Genomic DNA, 22,260 nt, shown 5'->3' with positions numbered 1-22,260 from the left:
ATATGCCACTAAAACTTTAAATTCAACAAGATAATGACCCGAAGCACACTTCATAATATTTTAAGGGAAAAAATTAAAGTTATGATTTGGACATGTTAATTTCCCGATTTAAACGTCACTGATAACTTATGGGAGATAGTGAATAACAATATAGTAATCAACAATATTTATTCACGGTTCTGCAAGATACCTGGCAAAATATGGATCCAAATTTTATTGACCACCTGTTGCTTTCTGTGAAGAAAGGTGGGAATTGTACAATATATTAATGTATAATTAATTATAATACTAATTATTTGTAGTAATAAAAGTAGTTACTCTACTTTTTGCTAGTCTAAAAGAAATAATCATTAGTAAAATTAAACTTATTTATTTTTATTTTTTAACTATGTAATTGTTAAATTTCTAAAGGGAAGTTAAATTTCGATATACATTTTTTGAACATAATAACCAGGACAAACATTATTTTTAAATTTTAAAAAGCTCTACTTTCTGCCAATACTGTAGGTACAAGTGGCCAGAAATAAAATAATATTCCATACTTATTCCATCACTGTAATAGTATAATTATTTTAAATAAAATATAAAATCTTTTGATGACATTTAATAAGAGATGTGCAATGTCTAATTAAAAATAAATGGTAATCTGTGCATTTCTCTGACCACCTTTGTATATTGATACACACACATATCCATAGGAAAAGTAAAAAAATACTGAGAAATTTTTTTTAAAAATCTCCAAAACAAATCACCACAGAAAATAGATTGAATTTGCAGTAGTCTTTTTAATTTCTAGGTTAAGTGAATTACCTCGCATATGCCAATAAGTTAACAATCTTAAAAGAAGTAGAGAATAATTCTCTTACCATTATCTGTGTCTGGATCATCGATGGTGCATGTACGGAATATATATCGCTTGCAAAGGTTCCTCACGCCTGGCGCGGCAAAACAACAGAACATTATTATTATCATCAAAACTGCCAACATAACAATGAGGGTGGCCATCCCCTGATTCGAGCCCTGATGCTGCTGGGTCGGCGATGGTTTTACCGGCGACGGGTTCATTTCTGAAACAAAACGAAATAAATCGTGACTAACGTTCCAGGAAAATTACTCATGTAACACGAAAGCCCGTAAAATTCAGTTGTCTCACTGCTCGAAATAAATTAATAAAAAATACTATTAGCTGAAAATAATAGACGCATTAACGGGAGTAATAAAACCGAACACAAAACATGTGAATGTGTTTTGACATCTCACACCGTAAAACTCAATTTGTAAACATCGGGCTTTGGAGGCTTTTTAAGCTTAGAAAAATATGCAGGTTTTGCGTTAAGAAATGATGGAATTTTAGTGGAAAAAATAGAATTAATTGATTCGCAGGCTGTTAACATCGAAGCAGTTTTGTCCGATTCGTTTTGAAACTGAATGATGGTCTATAAGAAACCGGATTTTCTTAGATTCGACGTTATTTGATCACAGTCCAATAAATCTGACAATATCTGGTTCACTACACAAAACAAACAATCACGGGATCCAGTGTTTTTCATGAAAAGACAAAGTTTTTAAATACTTTCTTCTTCAGTATTTAAGTTTGGAGAATGATGCTACTTCTTTTATGTTGAACAAGTGTAGATTGTATCTAGACATTATATAGTAAACATCGCAAACTAAAATCAATTAAAGACTATCGAATATACACTCTACGGCTTTTAAAGTAGATAAGTTTTTGATGACTTCCTTCTTCAGTATTTAAGCGTAAATTAAATGAAAAATAATACAACTAGACGTCATGAATAACATTGAAATTCTAAATTTCTATATTACAAATAATTGAATCCTTTGTTACTAAAAGGAACTAAGTGATTCTATGGTGTTTTAAGAAGAAAGGAACCAATTTAAAATTTCTTAACAAAAATTTTGTTTGGTAAAGTATTATTTAGACTCTGTTAATAATAAACCACAACTAAATCTTTAACTCTCAATTTTTTATTTTGGCCAAATGAAATGTTTTCTTCATTCGTCCATTTAATTAACTAATTAAGTATAATAAATAAGCTAATTGTGGTGACCAATAACCATTAACTTCAGTTCCATACGTGGTATAATTATTCACCCTGCGTCTTTTGAAGTAGACTGAAATTTTTGATGACTTCCTTCTTCAGTATACAAGCTTAAAAAATAAATATCACTTTCTTTATGTTCACCAGGTGTATCTTCAAAAAATTGAATCTTTTGTTTCTAAAAGTAATTAAGTGATTTTAGGAAGTTTTAATAAAAAAGTAACCACTTTAAAATTTCTTACTAAATTTTCTTTATAAAAGTATTATTTAAACTCATCTTAACTCTATTTTTTTATTTTACTCAAATGAAATGTTGTCTTCATCCACCCATTTAATTAAATATATAATTATAATAGGTTAATTGTGATGACAGGTGAGATAATTTAACTCTGATATAATTTGTGAATCTTTTGTTTTTCATGTGGTAAGAGTAGAGTGAAGGTATTACCAATCGAAATATCGCAAATTAACTATTAATTTCAATTCCTTACGTGGTATAATTACACACTACGTTTTTTGAAGTATATAATTTGAATTTCTGTACAAATTAGATGTTTTATTATGACCAGTAATATTATTTGAATATTTGCGGCTCTATACGGTCAGTATATTAAATTTGTTATAATTTTCAAAAAAATTCATTTTATTCGGTTCATTCTTAATTTATCTGTTTTTTAGCAATGTAAAATGTCATAAAGAAGACATCGATGTCACAATAAGTCGCGCTTGAAATCGTTATCGCCAAAATGGTAATGTCAATACAATGAGCTACAACCTGAAAACAAAACCGTTTTCTGATTATTATTACTAGACGGTATCGCATAAATCTCCACATCCAGGTTCTGTGCAGACGTCGGAATCACTTAAGTCCTCATAGCACTAGAAAAAGATTACCTATATGAAGCTAGTCATAGAGCCAGAAGATGTTTTTTATTCTAAACAGGAAGGATGGCGTGGAATAAGGATCACCGCTTATAGACAGTCGAGTGGCTTAATTGTTTTTCCACAAGTGACTCTAAGTACACATTCTATCTCTTGGACATAGTATATACGTGGTAAGAGGTTGTGAGCAAGACATGGCTCCAACTGTTGCTTTTGGAGGTTATTCAAATAATTATTATTCCAAAGATTTGGACAAGATTCCAACTGAATAATCTTCAAAGACAAAATTACACTCGAGACCACCAACCTAAAAATGTAAACTAGCTCTTAGAAAAAAATGGAAACAACAATTAATATTAATATTCCTTTTTGTTTCATTAATTTCTTAAGAAATTTGGTGATATTAGTTTTATTACATAGTTTATTATTATTATTATTATTCATAATCACAGTATCCACAGTATTCTGATTTTTAAAATAATTAAAATTAAGTATAGGTATTCATATCACTGTCTTGTTATAGTATGTTGGCCATTACTTTTTCGAATCAAATCATTTCAGTCATGCCAGCTTAAGAAAGATCAATGTAATCCTTAAATATGCAAGAAATGTGTTACAAGGAGCCCACCGAACATGGAATACCCGGATTCGAATTATTCTGAAATACGTTATCTTGTTATTTTGTCGTTTTAAAAAATAAACCATCACATCTCAACATTTTGTTTGTTCCGTTCCTAAATTAAAGTATTTCCGCGACTGTAGATAAGAAAGGGAACAGTCGAAATTGAGTCACGATAAAAACAAAGACGGAATTAAAGGAGCGTAAGATGCGAGGGTTCGCTAGGGGCGGTCGTCGAAAATGGGTCATCGAGGGAAGTGTGTCATCCGCAACTCGGGAAACTCGGCCAAGGATCAATGCCAGAGGGAGAGATCCTCGTAGAAATCCTCGAAAGTGAAATCCGAATGATCATTCCGAGTTCCCGGGTGCCGTCCTTCGCTCGCGACGATTAAAGCACGTGAATTAATACTGAAATTTTAAGTCGGCTCATTTAATGTCTGCGTAATTGTCGTTCTGAAAAATATTTAATTAATTAATTACTCGTGTACCGACCTATGGAATGTAATTAAACCGAAAGCTGTGGCGGCGGCCAAATTAGATTCTGAGCATATTTCTGAAAACAATAGTTAGTTAATGAGACCGTACGTTTGGGCCAAGTCGACTTAACGTTGCGCCAAGATTTTTGGAATACTAATAATGAAAAACTTCAAACTCCATTGACACAGTTCTTGTGTTTCAAGTAGCTATAGGTGGATTATTAACCTAGTTCCACCACACTATTTTAAAATATCAGAGATAAAACAACAGGATATAATGCATTATTCTAAAAATATTTCTAAACTTTTAAGTCGCACATTTGCACATTCAGCTTTGTGGTTTCAAATAATACACATGTTCTTTTTATCTGACAATCTACATTAACTGGGTGATATAATGCAGTTGTCAGTTTAATGTTCTCAGTTTAATGTGTTTTTATTTACTCGGCTAAAAAGCATGTAACAGTTAGGTATCCGTAACTGTCCAATTATCAAAACAATGTAGCTACTATTAATAAACGTTATAAATGTTTTGCATTTTCATAATTTAAACTTTTAATTTACCCTTTTTATTTTGTTTATGTGGGTAAAAAAATCAAATTTATTTGGAATACAAAGGCAAATGGAGGTTAAATTTTGGAAACCTTTTGTAATAACAATTTAAAGCAATTTCTTAAAGAAAATTGAAATTCAAATTCAACGAGAATAAAACGTCGTTGTTACTTTTTGTGTTTTGTTTTGTTTTATTTAATATGCAAATTATTTTTGCATTTATTTAAAAATTTACTCTTATAGCAAAACAACATAGACCTAAAAAAGAATCCTAAAAATAAAATAATAAACATATTTGAATAATTTATTATATGAAAAATTATAATAGACATTTTCAAATTACTTGAAATCACAACAAAAGTTGAAAAAACGATTAAAATATTAGACAACAATTTGTGACACGACTAACTTGAAACATATTTTTATTTTTATAACAACGATTTGAAATAAAACTAATTAAGCTTTTGTTTATGCCAAATTAAAACTTTATAAATTTATACTAGCATTTAAAATCTTTTCTTAGAACTATGTTATGCATTTATAATTAGATTTTACTATTAACTTTTGTTTTAATTATTTGTATTACTAAGTGTGTGCTAAACATAAACTGTTATTTTATCAATTAGAAAATACACATTTAAATAAGTTTTAGTAGTGATTTTACAACTAAATAGACGTATTTATATTTATTATTGTTATATACTATTTATTATATCATTGCATAGTAAGTTAAATTAAATACACTGCGTATCTTCTGAAGTGTATAATTTGAATTTCCTAGATTAAAATGAAAAATATTTTCATTATGTTTCATTTTGACATGTAATATTTATGATATGAATATTTGCAACTCTCAGCGAACAGGATATTAAATTTATATTACTTTTTACATACCGTGTTGGAAAAAAGTATAGAATATTTTTAAAAATTGGATTTTTATCCCTTGGGATTTCTCATAAACAAAGCGTTAACGAATCCATTAGACAAGACATAACTTCCAGGACACTCGGTATTTCAAAATAAGATCTGGTATAGGTAAACGGTATAGGGAGAGGAGAGTTTTTGCATATTTTTCACTTTTCGGTCACTTCCGGTTTCAACAGAAATGGTTCCGTTTCCAAATTTTTATAGATTTTTTAAAGGTCATGACGTTTAAAAGCAAATTACGACTAACTGATTTCTAAACGTTATTGTTACCATTTTAAATAAATACCAAATTCCTACAGTTAAAATGGTGGCGAAAGCATTATGGTTTGGGGATGCTTTTCTCGATTCAAACATGACCCTTTAATGTAAGTGGGGGTTGTTAAATGGATCGTTTTCAATTCAGGGACATACTAGAAAACGCCATGTTTCCATTTGCCGAGGAAGAGATGTCACTTCGTTGGATATTTCAACAAGATAACGATCCCACACACAACTCTAAAATTATTAAAGAGGGGTTTCTAATCAAAAACATAACTGTGCTTGAATGGCTGCCTCGGTCCTCCGGTCCAAATTCTATTGAGCACCTTTTGGAGGTATTAAATCGTCGTATTCGAACAAAAAACGTCAAAAGCAAACAAGAACCTCTTCAAACTATACAAGAGCAGTAGCAACAAATTCCTTACAGAGACAGACGCCACAAAATATTAAAATATTGAATTATTGTTTATTTTTTATTAATATTAATAAAAAAAAAAAGTATTTGCTTAACAAACCTAATTACATGGGAATATAACTAAAACCAATTAAATTTTGAGATAATACATACTTACATAAATAACAAGAAGTCTTAAAATTCTTAAAAAAATTATTTTGACGATTCTCTCTATTTTAACAAAATATGAAAATGCAACTTGCACATTACCTTGAACCAATTTTAAATAACAGGTGATTTGTTTCTAAAATTTATTATCTCGTAAATGTCCTTTGGGTTTAAAAATTTTAAATAATATTTTTACGACCAATAAAATTTTATTTCTATCGGTGCATAACCCAATTTCTAATGTATGAACATGACACTATGTTGTCGATATGAATTGTATTTTGTGTATTTAAGATAATACACAGATTTTTCACGACACCAACTGTCGGTTTAAACTTAAATGTCGCATTTTACATCTATATTACTGTACGTGACGATGAGAACTTACTAAGAATAAATAAATATACCACAAAAACTTTAAGCTTTGTAATAGTGAATAAAATTTAAATTTAATCATCATCTATCGTGAAAAATTGTCAACTCCAACCGAAATGCTAGTGAAAAAAAAAAATATACAAAAACCATTAATATAGCTCAATTAAAACAATTCACGATTATTTACCGTCCCATAAACGTCAATCGGCAACAAAAATGCGCCCGTAAAATTTTAATAGCACAATAAACTCCACCGACTGACAACGATTTTATATATAATCGTGTGTCTCGCTGGGCGTCAATTAACTTTAATACAATATTTAGATTGGAATCCGCACGAACGGAGGCACCGCCATAGGTTATGTCACGGATTCGAGCCTGGTACGTCATATGTGATGCTGCAAATTTAAATATAACCACCGAGAGATCTATGACTGGGCTTATCTTGGATATGAGGTTTGATGTTGTGCCAAACGTATTTATACAAGGAGTTCATATCGAAATTGAATCCTACAGATTGAAATTTGGGATACGCGATGTTTAATTTGAAACTTGATTAATTGATGTAGTAGTAATAACGGACAGAACATGTAATATACGTATGTATTAGAAAATTGATTAGTTTCGATACATAGACAAAATATCTTTCAATGGTAACCAGCTAGAAATCTGTAAAGGACTAAAAGGGCATTTGAAATTTTTGTTTAAATATTTTCTAAAATAGTTTTAATGCTTGGTCACTTATGGTTCTACCGGAACTTTATTTTTTCAAGTGAAATTCTTTTAAATATTATTGACACCAGTCAATGTAAAATTTCATTATCTATTAATGTTTTAGCAATTTCCTGTAGTTAAAATTAATAATTGGGGAGATGTGAAGAGTGTATAATATACAGCATCGGTAAAATTAGAGCGACTATCTTAAGTATTAAATAAAATGTTTAAAAACTAAATTACAAAACATTTATTTATAGCGGCTACTTAGTTTCTTTTAGTTCATTTAAGTCACACACATTTCTTACGTTCACTAGGATAGAAACGAAGTAGGCAAGACAGAAAAACCTCCAGAGCATTAGAACATAAATCAATTAGTTCGAGGACAATTCAGCGTCGGTTAGTGGAGTAAGAGATGCCGGCAAAAAACCCTGTCTTTCAAAAAAAAATCGAAAAGCAAGACTTCTTTTCGTTCTTAGGCATCGGAACTGAACAGCAAATGATTGCCAAAAAGTACTATTTTCGAACGAATCAAAGTTTAATATTTTCGAAAGTGATGGTGGATAGTCTGTTCATCGCTCTCAAAACAGTAGACTTCTTTCAAAATATGTTACAACTATTAAACATGGACTGCTATGGTTTGGGTTTTTTCCACTTACAGTATGGGCCCTATTCACAAAATAGAAAGCAAAGTAGTTTTGTGTGTAGAAGATGTCATGCTACCGTATTGTGAATGGGAAATGCTATTAAAATTTATATTTTAGCATGACAATGTCCCCAAACACACTGTCAAGTTTGTTAAAGAATGGTTTGTTCAACAAAAAATCAATGTCATAAAGTGGCCAGCTCCATCTCCCGATTTTAATTCAATAGAAAACTTGTGGGAGCAAATTGTATCACAAATAAAGAAAAATTGTTTGAACAAAACAAAAATGTTTGGAACAATATAGATGAGGAAATAATTTCCAATCTAATCTCGAATATGCCAAAAGATGTGAGGATATTGTAAACATTAAGGGATTCTGGACGAAATATTGAAAATTGTCGCGAAAAAAAATGTGGTTTTATTTTTTTTATGTCAGCGTTAACATGGCATGTTTCCTCAATAAATAACTTAACTTATATGTGTTTTATTTTTTAATTTAACAAAAAACAGTCTCGTAAGTATATATTGTTTAGTCTATAAACAAAAAAAAGTCTCTCTAATTTTGTCCGATAATGTATTTATTTCTTCACCATTTTTTGTGTCAAGAATTTTTTATTTTAAACGAAAAATCATGAAATTTTCATACCATTCGGCTCAGATTTTTACTGGTATATTATGGAAATCTTATATTTAAAGTGAATGGACAAAAAAATGCTTCGCGTCACTCCATGTGTGAAAACTTTTTTAAAATATTTAAAAAAATGAAGATAGAGAAACGATTTAGTATATTATAACACACAATAAATAATTTACAGTAGTAATAACACATTTAACTCTTTTTCAATAAATTTATGATATAAAAATTGATAAAATGATCACAATTTGTTTAAAGAACCTCAACATTAACTTTACTAATTATAAAATTTTATTTTGGTATACCATTAATAATTTTCAAAGAATTCCTTTGTTAACATGTATTTTAGAATATATGTGTTAAATATTTTTAGAAAAAATCTCAAAAAATTTAAAGATAGGGAGGAAACAATTCGAAATGCCATATTTCTAAAATTTTATGAAGAATTCAAAAATGCAAAAAAATTTAAATGGTTTCATTAAAAAAAAAGTTATTTATGGTTGAATGGAACCTTTGATTTTTTATAAACCTACAATAGATCACTTAAGTGAATCGTCCTGTATATTAAAATAATGTATGTAGATGTATATATATAAACCCAAAATTTTATGTAGAATTCAGAATTTCAATAATATTTAGATGATTCCATTAAAAAGAGGTAATATCACTTATGGTGGAACGGTACTGTTTTTTAAAAACCTAAAAAATGGATCGTCCTATATATTATACTATATTATGTAGATATCTATGGACACAAATTATTTGTTGTTATTATTAAAATTTGACATTGGGAAATAATTAAAAAAATATATTAATATAAGACACTAAATTTTAAACACTAAAAAATATTTTTTAATTAAAATATAATGTAAAAATACATGGTTAATGTTCAAAATCCTAAAATATTTATAAGAAACTATAATTGTATTATAATGAAGTAATTTAATAAAAAATTTATGTTGTTATATCAAATAATTAACAGTAAAAATATACATTTCAATAAACTTATGATATAAAATATAAATATATAAGGTTGTTTGCAACATAATAAATTTTCCAAAAAACTGACTGTTTAATGAACCTCGCAGTAACTTCACCGGGTCATCAAAATAATTAGAAAATTTCCCAGAAACCGGCGAAGAAACTCTAAACATATCCTTTTATTTTGAAAGGTGCCAGAAGTATCATGTGTTTAACGAATATTTTTTCACAATATAAATATTTACTCACTTAATTACACAAATATTTTTCGAGCACACAAACATTGTGAGTTTGTTGAACAGATGAAATTAAAATCTTTATGACGTGCTGATTATTTGGAAAAATAAGCGGTGCGAAGGCAATTAACGAAATTATATTTTCGCGGTTTGAAAAATGCACGGAACAAATCCCGTGTGCGCGGAACACCCGGATGCGGCGACCGTTCCAAAATTTAACGGGCCCATTAATCAAAATTACCAATCAAACAATTAACAACCGTTCAAAGCCAATATCATTAATTAGGTTTTTAATAGTTGGCGCGACAAGTGACGAATTAATCGTGCGTAGAAATATTTGTCGACTATGATTTACAAATAATATATATCGGAATAATTAATGAATGACTTTGAATCGTTAAAAATACCTCATTAATCAGACAGCTGAATCGAAGCCAAGAAACCGAAACCTCTAAAATGTTTTAAATCGCTGACACTGGACAGCTGAGCTCTGCCATGTATTTGTTAAATGTTAAACAGGTAAATATATCGGTGTGTTACAAAAAATAAAATAATAAACTAAATACGACATAAATATTATTCGGTTTCCTAGTAGCAAAAAATATATAAATAACAAATTCAACGCAATGGGTGAACTAGTGGTTTGGTATCAAACGCTGTGAACTGCGATGATCATTTTATAGTCAAGTTTACACCTCCAACCAAATATTTATGTTAAACTAAGAGAAAATTCTGCGTCCAGTCCATAGTCAATTTGCAAGTAAATTACAAGCTTTAATCTATTTTTCTAAAAAATATCGTCGACGTCAGATCTGTTTTTAGTCCCATGTTTATTTTCTATACTAACTGTTTGAATTCGAGTAAACCGATCTTTGTTTACAGAGGGTTGTTCCATTTAGCAGAATTACACAATTATTGAGTTAATTAAAACGTGCTGAAAATGTAACTGAATGATTATTCTACTGTCATAACTGAAAAGTATACAATCTGGATAAGAAATGTGTACGTGAAAGCCTTTCAATATTCGACCGTTTCGTTTATAGAACAGTGTTAACACTATTTAGATTGACATTCAAACTTTGATTGAATTGTATTTTTAGATTTAGATATTTGTTTTATGTTGCAATTATCTACGGTTGTTTAATTTAATGTTAATTTTAAGAAATACATGTATCTAGATACAAGCAGAATAACTTTAACCCGAAAAATTTCAGTCGTATATTATATACTATAGAAACACGTAAAAAATCAATTTAATTTTAAAATAGCAACAACGATCAAAAGATATGAGGGGAATATAATATTTACAATCATATCCTTTACTTTCATTACTTTGATCCGATCGAATTTTCACAAAAATAAAAACTATGACAGGTTAAAATTGTATTTATATGATAATTTTAATGCGGAATTTTGTTGTGAATGAGTCACGACTTCGTTTACTACATTCATTAAATCACATTGAGATTTTGCCAGTGGCATTAAATATGACATTAATTTATGTGATGATTTAGCTTCCTTTTATCAAAAAATATTTACTTACACGGCGTAGTCTTGCAAATGTTAAAATTTTTAAAAAAAATAACGAAACATATTATTTTACATTCTGTAGAATAATTAGCAGAATACATGTGCAAAACATAATCTATTTATATATAAATAAAAATATCACAAAAATATTATAAGGAGACATTCGAAAGTCAAAGATTTTAGAATATTTAAATGCACATAAAAAATAATCACAAAATTAAATGGAATATCGGACAAAATTAATGCGACTCTCTTAAATATTAAATAAAATGAGTAAAACTAAATTATAAAACATTTATTTATGCCAGTTACTTTATTTTTATTAGTTCATGCCCCACATATTTTTCGAGTTCAGTAGGAGAGAAATTATTCCTAAAAACCAAAAAAAAAATTACTTGACAAAATTAAAGCGATTCGAGTATTTTTCAGTCGTATTTAAATCTTTCAAATATGAATATTGTGTTGGCGGATTTGAAAAATAAAATTATACTGGGCTATATTTCAAAAAGATCGCAAAAAGTTATAAGCAAACAAGTTTTTGTATCAAAACAAGTGGTAACAAAAGGTTTCGACTTCATTGAAGTATGGAGAATCGAAAAAGAGGAGGGCGAAAAAGAAAGACCTCCAGAACATTATATCATTGCATAAAAATACTTATTAGTTCGAGGACAACTCAGCGACGGTTAGTAGAGACAGGGCGTCAGGAAAACGTCCAGCAAGAACCTGTCTTTCAAAAAAGAATCGAGAAGAAAGACTTCTTTTAGCTCATAGGCATCGGAACTGGACAGCAAGAGATTAAAAAAAAGTACTATTTTAATCACAGTTTAATATTTTCCGAAGCTTTTGTGTGGAGTGGTTTTTCCACTTACGGTATGGATCCGATTCACAAAATAGAAGGTAAAATGTAAAAAAATTATATTTCAGCACAAACACACTGTCAAATTTATAAAAGACTGGTTTGTTCAAGAAAAAATCTATGTCATAAAGTGGCCAACTCAATCTCCTAATCTCAATCCAATAGAAAACTTGTGGGAGATTGTGGATATGAAGATTATAGCAAATTGCATCACAAATAAAGAAAATTTATTTGAATTTGGAATGTTTGGAACAATATAAACGAGCATATAATTTCCAATCTAATATCGTCTATACCAAATAGATGCGAGGTTTATAGCCAATAAGGGTTACTGGACTAAATATTAAATATTAGGCCATTTACGTTGGATTTACATTTTTTTTTAAATTTTTTTGAAGAGTCGCTCTAATTTTGTCGTGATAAAAACAGTTAATTTTCTGGGTTTATTTTTTTATGTCATCGTTAACGTTAAGCTACTAATATTGTTAAATATTTTAGCTCTTCTATCCATTGTGAATTGTTAAAATAACATTAATTTATTGTTGTTGTTTTGTACTGTATTAAAAAAACTACTGTATCCTTATTCTATAAAATGTATTTTTATGAATTAATCTAGACATAAATAGAGGAACATTAATTTTGAAAATAATTTTTATTGATTAAATTTTTGTTCTTCGATTTACCATTAAATTATATACAATTTTGGCGTATCTCCGTAGCATAGACTTCATCAATTTCCAAATATTCTTAAATTGATGTGGATGAAGAGTTCATTTCAATTTATATAATTTTTATGTTGGATTTGTGTCTGGGAATGTTTTCATGATGAAATATATTTATTATGAATATCATGGAAGCAAATTTTTATTTAATATATCCTCGAATATAAATCAGTCTATATATCCTATGTGCCAGAAACATTGAATCATCTCCATAGCATAATTGTTTTATTGTGGGTATAACCAATTTTTTGTATAGTTTTGTAAGATATCTATGTGTTTATAAGCAGAACCATATTTTCTTTTTATAAATTAAATTGAGGCTCATCACTAAAAAGTAGTCGTCCTCGCTGTTATGTTGTTCAATGAATAAGATCCGGAACAAGTCAAAATTGTATCTTCACATTTTTAGTAGAAAACATGGTTTTTCTTGTAGGTATGGGGTCAAACGAACCCCATCTCCTAACCATCTCCTCACAGTCCTTGACCTAATTTCAGTAAGTCCCATTTCCTCCAGGTTGACTTTAATTTCAGTTGACGATTGGATTGTTTTTTGACACTCGTGTAACATAGATTTCTTTGTCATAGTTTTTTGTACACAGACAAATTTTTTATTAGCTACCACTTTATCAGTTTCTATATTTTTTTAATAATACGAGGAACGATTGATTTATTTAGCCGTGAACTCTTAGGCATCTGTTCTTGTTTTACTTGGTAACGCTGAATTATCATTTTTCTTACAGTTTCACTTCAGCCAATGATTAAATCATTATAAATAAACAAACGATCGCCACTAAATAATTGACTTAAATTCACAGAGAGCAAGCAAAGACCACAAAGTAAAAAACTTGTGTTACTCGTCTTTGAACTTTTGATGAGTATCCACAATAACGCAAGTAAAAACTATGGCAAAATAAAAATTGGATTGCATAACAATGTTAGGTGAAATTTTGTTATGTAAGGATCGTTAAGTCATTTAATAGATTCATTAAATCACAATCAAATTTTGCTAGAGACAAATATGGTACTAACTGATGTGATGGTTTATCTATAATACTATCTTTAAAAAAATGTCTATATATTCTTGGTAACCTTGAAAATGTTAACACACTATAAGCGGGTCGGGTAAAAATACCCGTCTCGAGAACTGTTGATTATTAGCGGGCCGGGTAATTTTTACCTTTTTGAATGTACTTACTTTAAAAGCAGGGTAAGATAATTTTACTCTATTGATTTACATACGGAACTGAAAGAATTATCTCTTATTTTTTGTTATCTTTCAACAACTTAGTTTGGACTGTTTTGCTACCCGCCTATAGTGTGTTAATACAACAGTAAACGAGAGTATTTATATTAAATCTTACTAAATAATTAATTGAATTAACATATTCCATAAATCAACTTAAAAAAGAGGAAATCAAATGAATTGTGAAATGGCATTGATGATAAATTTTTCATAATAATAACAACACAATGAATATACATTTTTATAAAAATCTATTCTTCTCAGTCTTAAAAATGTTAATATAATGAAGAAGCAATTTGGTATTAAATTTCATTAAATGATCAACCAATTATGTATGATGAATGAATGAAAGTAAAATATGATATGTCACCATTTGAAAATACTACTGTTTAAAAACATAAATAAATATATATTAGTTTCCTAATGACATAATTATAATTATGATCATGAAGTGTAATCAATAATAAACAAAACCATACTAACACATAAATTGAATTTCTATTAATATCAATTCTCATAAACATATAATATACAACTACTTCATACCAAAGTACATTTTGCAAGTAGCAAATTTGCCAAAAAGATAATTTATTACTCCATCGCTTCCACACAGCGGTTTATTTATTTGCTTTATACATATATCAAAAGCTACAACCATTGGAATTTATTAATTACCATAAATTAAACGGATAATTAATATATTGTCAATGACAGTGTTCCAATATTATTAATAATAATTTTTAAGAGCACATCACGAGCACTCTTCCTGTAAATTTGTAACAACACATCCATGACTAAAATAGTTGACCTAGAATAATTAATCTATTTCGATGGTACAAAGCATGAACCTATTTTTAAACCGATTTACTATTCGAAAAAATATAAAAAAACGGAGGAAAATTATGCGAGTGTGACATAAAAGATCGATGCACACCCGATCTAGATCGGAAAGATCCCGTTTTTTGTTATTACCGTTTGACACGTGATAGAAAGTTTGATTTAAACCGATCCATTTCCGTTTTTAATAACTTCCAGGGTGGCGAAAAATAAAAAATCACTCACCGCAACATTGTTTCGCAATTTGTGCTGTGTATCTATTTTTACAATCCCATTTTCGTTTACCATTAAACATTTCCCGTTTTCCCTCCTCCGCAGAATTAGTATGCATGGAAGGCGACCGGTCACGCATCTCCTAAATATTTTTATTATTCAAGGTTCGTATTTTGTGTTCGTAAATCTGATGCATGTAAATCGCAATCGATGCGCCGTTTCCGCCGTTAGTTTTTGCTTAGACATGTCGGCGAAACACCATTTTGAATATGTGTTTGTTGGTGTTATGATGGCAGTTTCAGCTAAAGTTTATATATATTTTTTTCTAACATAAATATAAAGGTTACAGCTCCGGGAACGTATCCCATGAATAATTGAATAAAATTGAATGCCCGGAATTGGTAAGCCATATTTGTTCCCGAAGCTCCCCATCCCCTATTCGATTTCATTTTATCCCTACGTGTTTCATATATCAGAATATAAAAGTACTTTTTTACTATCGCAATAAACCTTCATATCGTAAAGTTTTCCTGATATAGCAGAAACGTAATCAATATTAATATCAGTGTATCCCTCGCTTCTACTACAGCATCTTCCAAGGACCGTCAAAGTTTGACGTCAAACGCATCCAGGGGGCTGCTTCATAAATAATTCCTACTTGATACTCGTAACACTAACGTATTACATCCTGTGTTAGATACTGATCGTGCAAACTGAAAAATTTAGATTCCCAGTCCACCAATTGTTATTACACTGATACCACAGGATTAAATAAAATATTTAAGTTATTGTTGATAAGTAAAAACAAAAATTCTATAAACTCAATATTTTTTTACCTTATAACAAAATACAATAAGCAAAAACAACAGTTGGAAATCTTATTATATTATGTATTAGATATTGATAGTATAAACTGAAAATTTTAGATTTCTAGTAACATAATTTGTCAAATCACAGGGTTAAATAAATGATTTAAGATTATGTTGGTAAATAAAAGCAAAAAGTGTATAAATCCATATAAATTGCCTTATAACAAAATACAACACTTGATAATCGTATTACATCATGATAAAATTGAAAATTTTAGATTTCTAGTCTACAAATTGTTTGACAAAGAGCAAGAACAGGACTACTATTAATAATCACTTATTACAATGTAAACTATACTTCACGTACTTTTTCAATTTTAGGTTGATCAAAAGTGAAAGCCATTATACATTGTTCAGTGGATTGTTTACCTAACAATTAATAATCACTTATTATAATGTAAACTATTCAGTACTTTTTTAGTCCTTGGTTAGCATAGTGGAATTGTCAAATCACAGCTTTAAATAAAAGACTTAAGAGTATGTTAGTAAATGAGAACAAAAATTAGATAAACTCAATAAATACATGTTTTAAAAACTAAAGTACAAATTGCAAAATTTACTCCCCCAAATAATTATCCATCAAAAAATAATTGATTATTTTCCACAAACTTCTTTAGTTCTTAGTCATTACTTTGATACCAATCTGGAAAACCATTTAATATTGGAACACAGGTTAAATAAGGGATTCAAGAACACGACAGGTAAGTGAAAGTAAAAATTGGATAAACCCAATATTTTTCTTGCCTTATAACAAACACAAAGAGGAAAAACAACAGTTGGAAATTTGTTTCCTTTCTTTTCGCATAACGTGCCATTCATCATCGTGTCGCCGCATTGTAATACCCATTTCCTTGAACATGCGCCATCGCCTTAAAGAAAATAATAATGCCATCGTGTGACGGATTATAATGTTCCATATGGATTTTAAAATTAAATTCACCCGCTGTTTTACAAGTTTACCCCAGTGATAAATCACAGTCGGGTCAAGGCCGTAAAACACTGCTCAATATTTATAAACGAGCGAACCGTTTAAGTCTCACCGCCTGCTTAAATGTATTCGGTCCTTCGTACCGAACCGGCAGTCAAGTTCGTGTCTTGCAAAACTAGTAAATTATATTAATTTTTTGAAACACAAATTTATTTAGTACTTCAATGGTGATCAACGTCGTTTGCAATTAAACAATTAAATTTTGCAATGTATGTGTAACAATATTACATTATTAACGTTGATTTATGAAATTTGTCGTTCTGTTTAAGCAAAACCATATGGTCCAATACAATAAAAATTTAACACGACAAAACAAATTAGAATCAACCGTAAAACATTTATATTTATAGTTAAAACAGTTTTTTTAACCTGTCAACTGTAGCAACACGACAGATATTTTAAAATTCTATCTGTTTAAAAAGAAAAATAGCTGTTTAGAACAATACCAGTATTAACCTTCAAATAAAAATATTTAATGTTTTGATTTAAATAAACATCGATTTTTTTAGATCGTTATGCACACTAGGCATTTCCGATTTTAAAATACAACAGTTATTGATACGTAATTTAAAAATAACAAAAGACTTAGAAACTGTAAAATATTTCCATTAAAAAGTATTTTAAATTTTAACATTTTTTATTTGAAAGAAATCGATTTAGTTAAACGATTTTTGAATGATTATTTATTTTTACGGATTCTTTCTTTTAATATACTTTTTTATAATTTGATTTAACAATTTTAATAATAAAGACTTTACTGATAATATAAATTAATATAAACTTGTGGTTAATATAATTTTAAATGTTTTATTCAGTTTTAAATGAAAAGTATTTGCATCTAAAATATAAAATACATTTGGAGTTTTTCAAAAATGATCAAAAAATAATAGACAATTATAGGTAGTTTTTGACTATTAATACTTATTTAGAACGATAACAGTAATAACATTCAATAAAAATATTTGGTTGAATTATAAACATTTATTAAAAAATATTTTCAAATTTATTTCAATTAAATAAAAAATAATTGGCATCGATTAATTAATTAGGCAGTTTCTTTGATATTCTATTATATGACATTTTTGAATGCTATAGATTTAATTAAGCAATTTATTGGATTTTATCTATATTTAAGTTGTGTATAAATACTGAAAATTACTCTAAAAACCACTACTTTTTAAAATATATTTTAGTAACAATTTATTGAAAAATATTCTCAAATTTAGTATTTTTTATTTAATTGACGTCGATTAATTAATTAGACAATTTCTTTGATATTATATTATATGACATTTTTGAATGCTACAGATTTGATTAAGCAATTTATTGGATTTTATCTATATTTAAGATGTGTATAAATACTGAAAATTACAAACCTGAATTTTTTAAAATATATTTTAGTAACTATTTTATTAGAATATAAAATTAAGCCTAATAAAATTATAATAGCCCTATTGATATATATACATATAAATAATCACAAAATAGTATAAAGTAATTGATTTTTTGAGGGACAGTCAAAAGGCTTTAGGCAATGATAAGTAATTATCTAAAGATAATATTTTCTAGTACACTTTTGACGAATTTTAAAATATTTTTATAGTCACATTACCTAGTTATTTAAAACAAAATAATAACAGTGAATAAAATTTTTTAAATATATATGCAACAATAACAACAAAATTTTTCCAAATTACAAATGTTATTAATATGAATATTTTGTAAAAAAAGAATTGAACCATTAGAGACATATGTATGTATGTATACTGAAAATAAATTTTCAAACCAGTGTATTTTCCAATATATTTTTTGTCTTTCAATAACAATTATATTAGAAGAAGATTTAAGGCTAATAATATGAAAAAAAAATAATATGAAAAAAATATATGAATATAAAAAAAATATAAAAAATAATCTTGAATAGACAATAATAGGTAATTTGTCTTGGAAGAATATTGTCTATTACATGGTTATTGAATATTAAACATTTTTAAAGTTATATTACATAATAATTTGAAACAACACTAGTAATAACACTGATTAAGTAATTTATTGGATCTTATCTATATTTAGGTTATGTATAAACACTGAAAATTACTCTACATCCTGGGTCTTTTTTCATACATTTTAATAATGATTATATTAGAATATAACTTCTATAGCTCTATTGAGGTTCAAAGTATTTACATATAAATAATCATAAAATAGAATAGAGTAATTGAAGAAAGATAAAATATTTGGTCGTTGAACATCGCAAAAAATATAATCACAATAAATCGTTATTTAAAACAATACAAGTAATAATAATAAAAATACTTTCCATATTACAAATGTTATTGATATGTTATAACGATCTTTTGTGTAATAAAAGAGTATTGAGTAATAAACTTAAATATATTAATTAATAAATTAATTAAATTAATTAATATTTTTTACAATATTTAATCATGATTAATTAATTTAATTTTAGTATTCTTTGTTGAATGTCATCGTTTTGATTAAGAAATTTATAGGATTTTCTCTGGATAAATACTAAAAATTACCCTTTAAATCTATGCCTTAATATAATATAAATAATATAAAGAAAGTGGTGAGGTGTTTGAGGGCTGTTTTTGAATATTAAAACATTGTTAATTGTATAAAGAATATCAGAGGAATTATTAAATAACTTTTTGTTACAATAATACTGATTTTTAATGTATTTAATATTAAATATAGTTATACTACTACTTAAACGCCTCATACAAGTAATAAAAGTAATGAAATTATTAAAATAAAAATATATGCATACATGTAAAAAAATATAAAAATTATCAAATAAGAGACTTCCCTTATGTATGTCCCAAAAGATTTTTAAAAGGGAGAAATTCCAGCACAGGATGATAAGCATGTGTTACAAAAATATTATTAAATCAGATTGAAACATACATTTAAAATTCACAGAATGGTTTATATGGTATATTTTATTGAAAAAAAAAATTGAATAGGAAACATTAATAGAGTAGAAATATAAGAGGTATACATATACATACAAAAAACTGGAGGATAATGGAGAGGTGGAATTTTTGGACAATCGGCGCCGATGTCGATGTATCGGTCAAGCCCTATTATTTATGTTAAAAATAATGTATTTAAATTTTTGAATATATTCCATGGGTATTTAAAGTAATAAGTTATAATTATAATTTTTGATTTAATGAGCATTCATAATTAGAGAAGATAAAGATGATTTGTCCATAATTTATGTTCTATTTATTTATTTTTTTAATATATATTCTAATTAGTAGTAATTGATTGATAGCAATAATAAAATAAAAGAGTAGAATAAAATTGGAATTAAATAGTATGTTGTTGTATAGGTTTCTTTTTTGAACACTATTGAAATTCTTCCTTAAAATTAGTAAGTTCACGTATCTTTTGCCTCATTTGAAACTTATATTTTCAACTTTGTAGCTACAGTGGTTAAATGGAGTTTAACACAAATGCCAGTTAATAAACCGGCATATGTAGGTCAGGGTTAGAACTAGTAGGAAGTTTAACTGAAAGTTTGATGTGCGTTTCAGCACACCGGAATGAACAACGTTGAGTGTACCCAATAAAATGCATTACACCAACCAATTTTAACATACCTGTTGAAGTTAAAACATACACATTGGGTATGTGGATAATATGCAAAAATTTAAAAATAACATTCCGAACAAGAAATGATGAAGCAACGGACAAAAAAAATTATAAATAGTACTTACTATTGGCAAGATTTCTTATTTTTCGTTGCAAATCCATTATTATTTTTAACGTACAATTTCATAGCATCAAATCATCATCTCGTTAAAAAAACGGAACATGGCTTGCGTCCAAACCATCCTAAACCATCGCAACCCGAAACTGCATCGGTTCAAATAGAAGGCCCATTTGTTTATTTACCGCACGATTCGCATCCGAAATTGACTATTAATAATAATAAAATAATAATAACAATAATAAAGACTGATCACTATTTATTTTCGGCAGTAACGGGCACCGGCCACGAAATACGAATTATCGTGTAGCCGTTCCGAGACGAAAAAAATCCTTTTTAATTGATGACCCCTCGAAACGTTCGAGACGTTCGTTTGTTCGGCCGCGCAGCACACCTCAATTCCGACGTCCAATTGTACACTGCAGCCGTGCGGCGCGGCTCGTCTTTTTTTTCCCTCGATATAGCACGCGACGACGTGGTGACGTCACCGATCCCTGCGCCTGTTCGCCGTGCGCCGCGACGCCCGCGGGTTCGCTGCCACCACTCGACGAAAGAAACTTGCCTGAAATCACTCACACCGAGTTTTCCGCGTTTAAAACTTTCGACAACTGGAGATTCTTCGTAAATTCTAACTTGCCGCTCATAAGTGAACTGATTTGCTTATTATTTTTAATTTCAATTACATTTTGTTACCGTTCACGGAATAATTTCTATTCATCTGGACAAAATTTTGTGTTATATACTCCTTGTAAAAAAACCCAGAACGTATTAAGATATTTTTATAAAATTTGGTATTGGCAAAAAGTAGAGCAACTTCAAAAATGTGTATGCAAATCTGATATAATTTATACCAATTATGAACACACTGTATACAAACATATCGGTGAATATTTCTTGTATTAAAAATAATTAGCTACAAAACAAAAAACTAAATATTCGGCTGACAAAAACCAACTTTTTGCTAAATGTCACTAATCTCTACAAAATCGACAATAATTTTTAGTTTTACAGTATAAACCAACGTAAACTGAGTTAATATAATGCCTCTTGTAAAGAAATTATGTTTCAAATTAAATCACGGATTGTATCGTTCTTTCAATTCGGTAAGAGAAAAGTCAATATCGTTCGATTGTAACGTTTTACAACAATTTTCAAAATTCGGCCATGTGGAAGGAAAAAGTAAAGCTGGAAGACCAAGAAAAACCAATAGGTTTCAAGATAAACAAATTTTATCCTACACCAAAAGAAATCCCTTCCTGAGTTCCAGCAAAATAAAAGGTCTACTTGAGACACAACTTGAAATTAATATTTCATCAAGACCAACCAAAAAAACACTAC

At 28.4% G+C, this 22,260-nt stretch overlaps 1 protein-coding gene across 1 annotated transcript in view; it reads right to left on the bottom strand.

The window, feature by feature from the left end:
• The window catches only part of LOC109609339 (uncharacterized), a 30,868-nt gene extending 9,547 nt beyond the window's left edge, over positions 1–21,321 (bottom strand). The window contains exons 1-2 of the mRNA XM_020025991.2: positions 20,930–21,321; positions 867–1,067 (exon numbers count right to left, since the gene is read on the bottom strand). Coding sequence (XP_019881550.2) covers positions 867–1,067; positions 20,930–20,966 — 238 coding nt within the window. The 5' untranslated portion in view covers positions 20,967–21,321. The remainder of the gene's footprint in view (positions 1–866; positions 1,068–20,929) is intronic.
• Positions 21,322–22,260: the final 939 nt, after the last annotated feature.

This window comes from Aethina tumida, chromosome 1 (assembly GCF_024364675.1).
Source record: "Aethina tumida isolate Nest 87 chromosome 1, icAetTumi1.1, whole genome shotgun sequence".
Taxonomy (NCBI): Eukaryota; Metazoa; Arthropoda; class Insecta; order Coleoptera; family Nitidulidae; genus Aethina; species Aethina tumida.
This window is presented reverse-complemented; position numbering and strand designations above follow the sequence as displayed.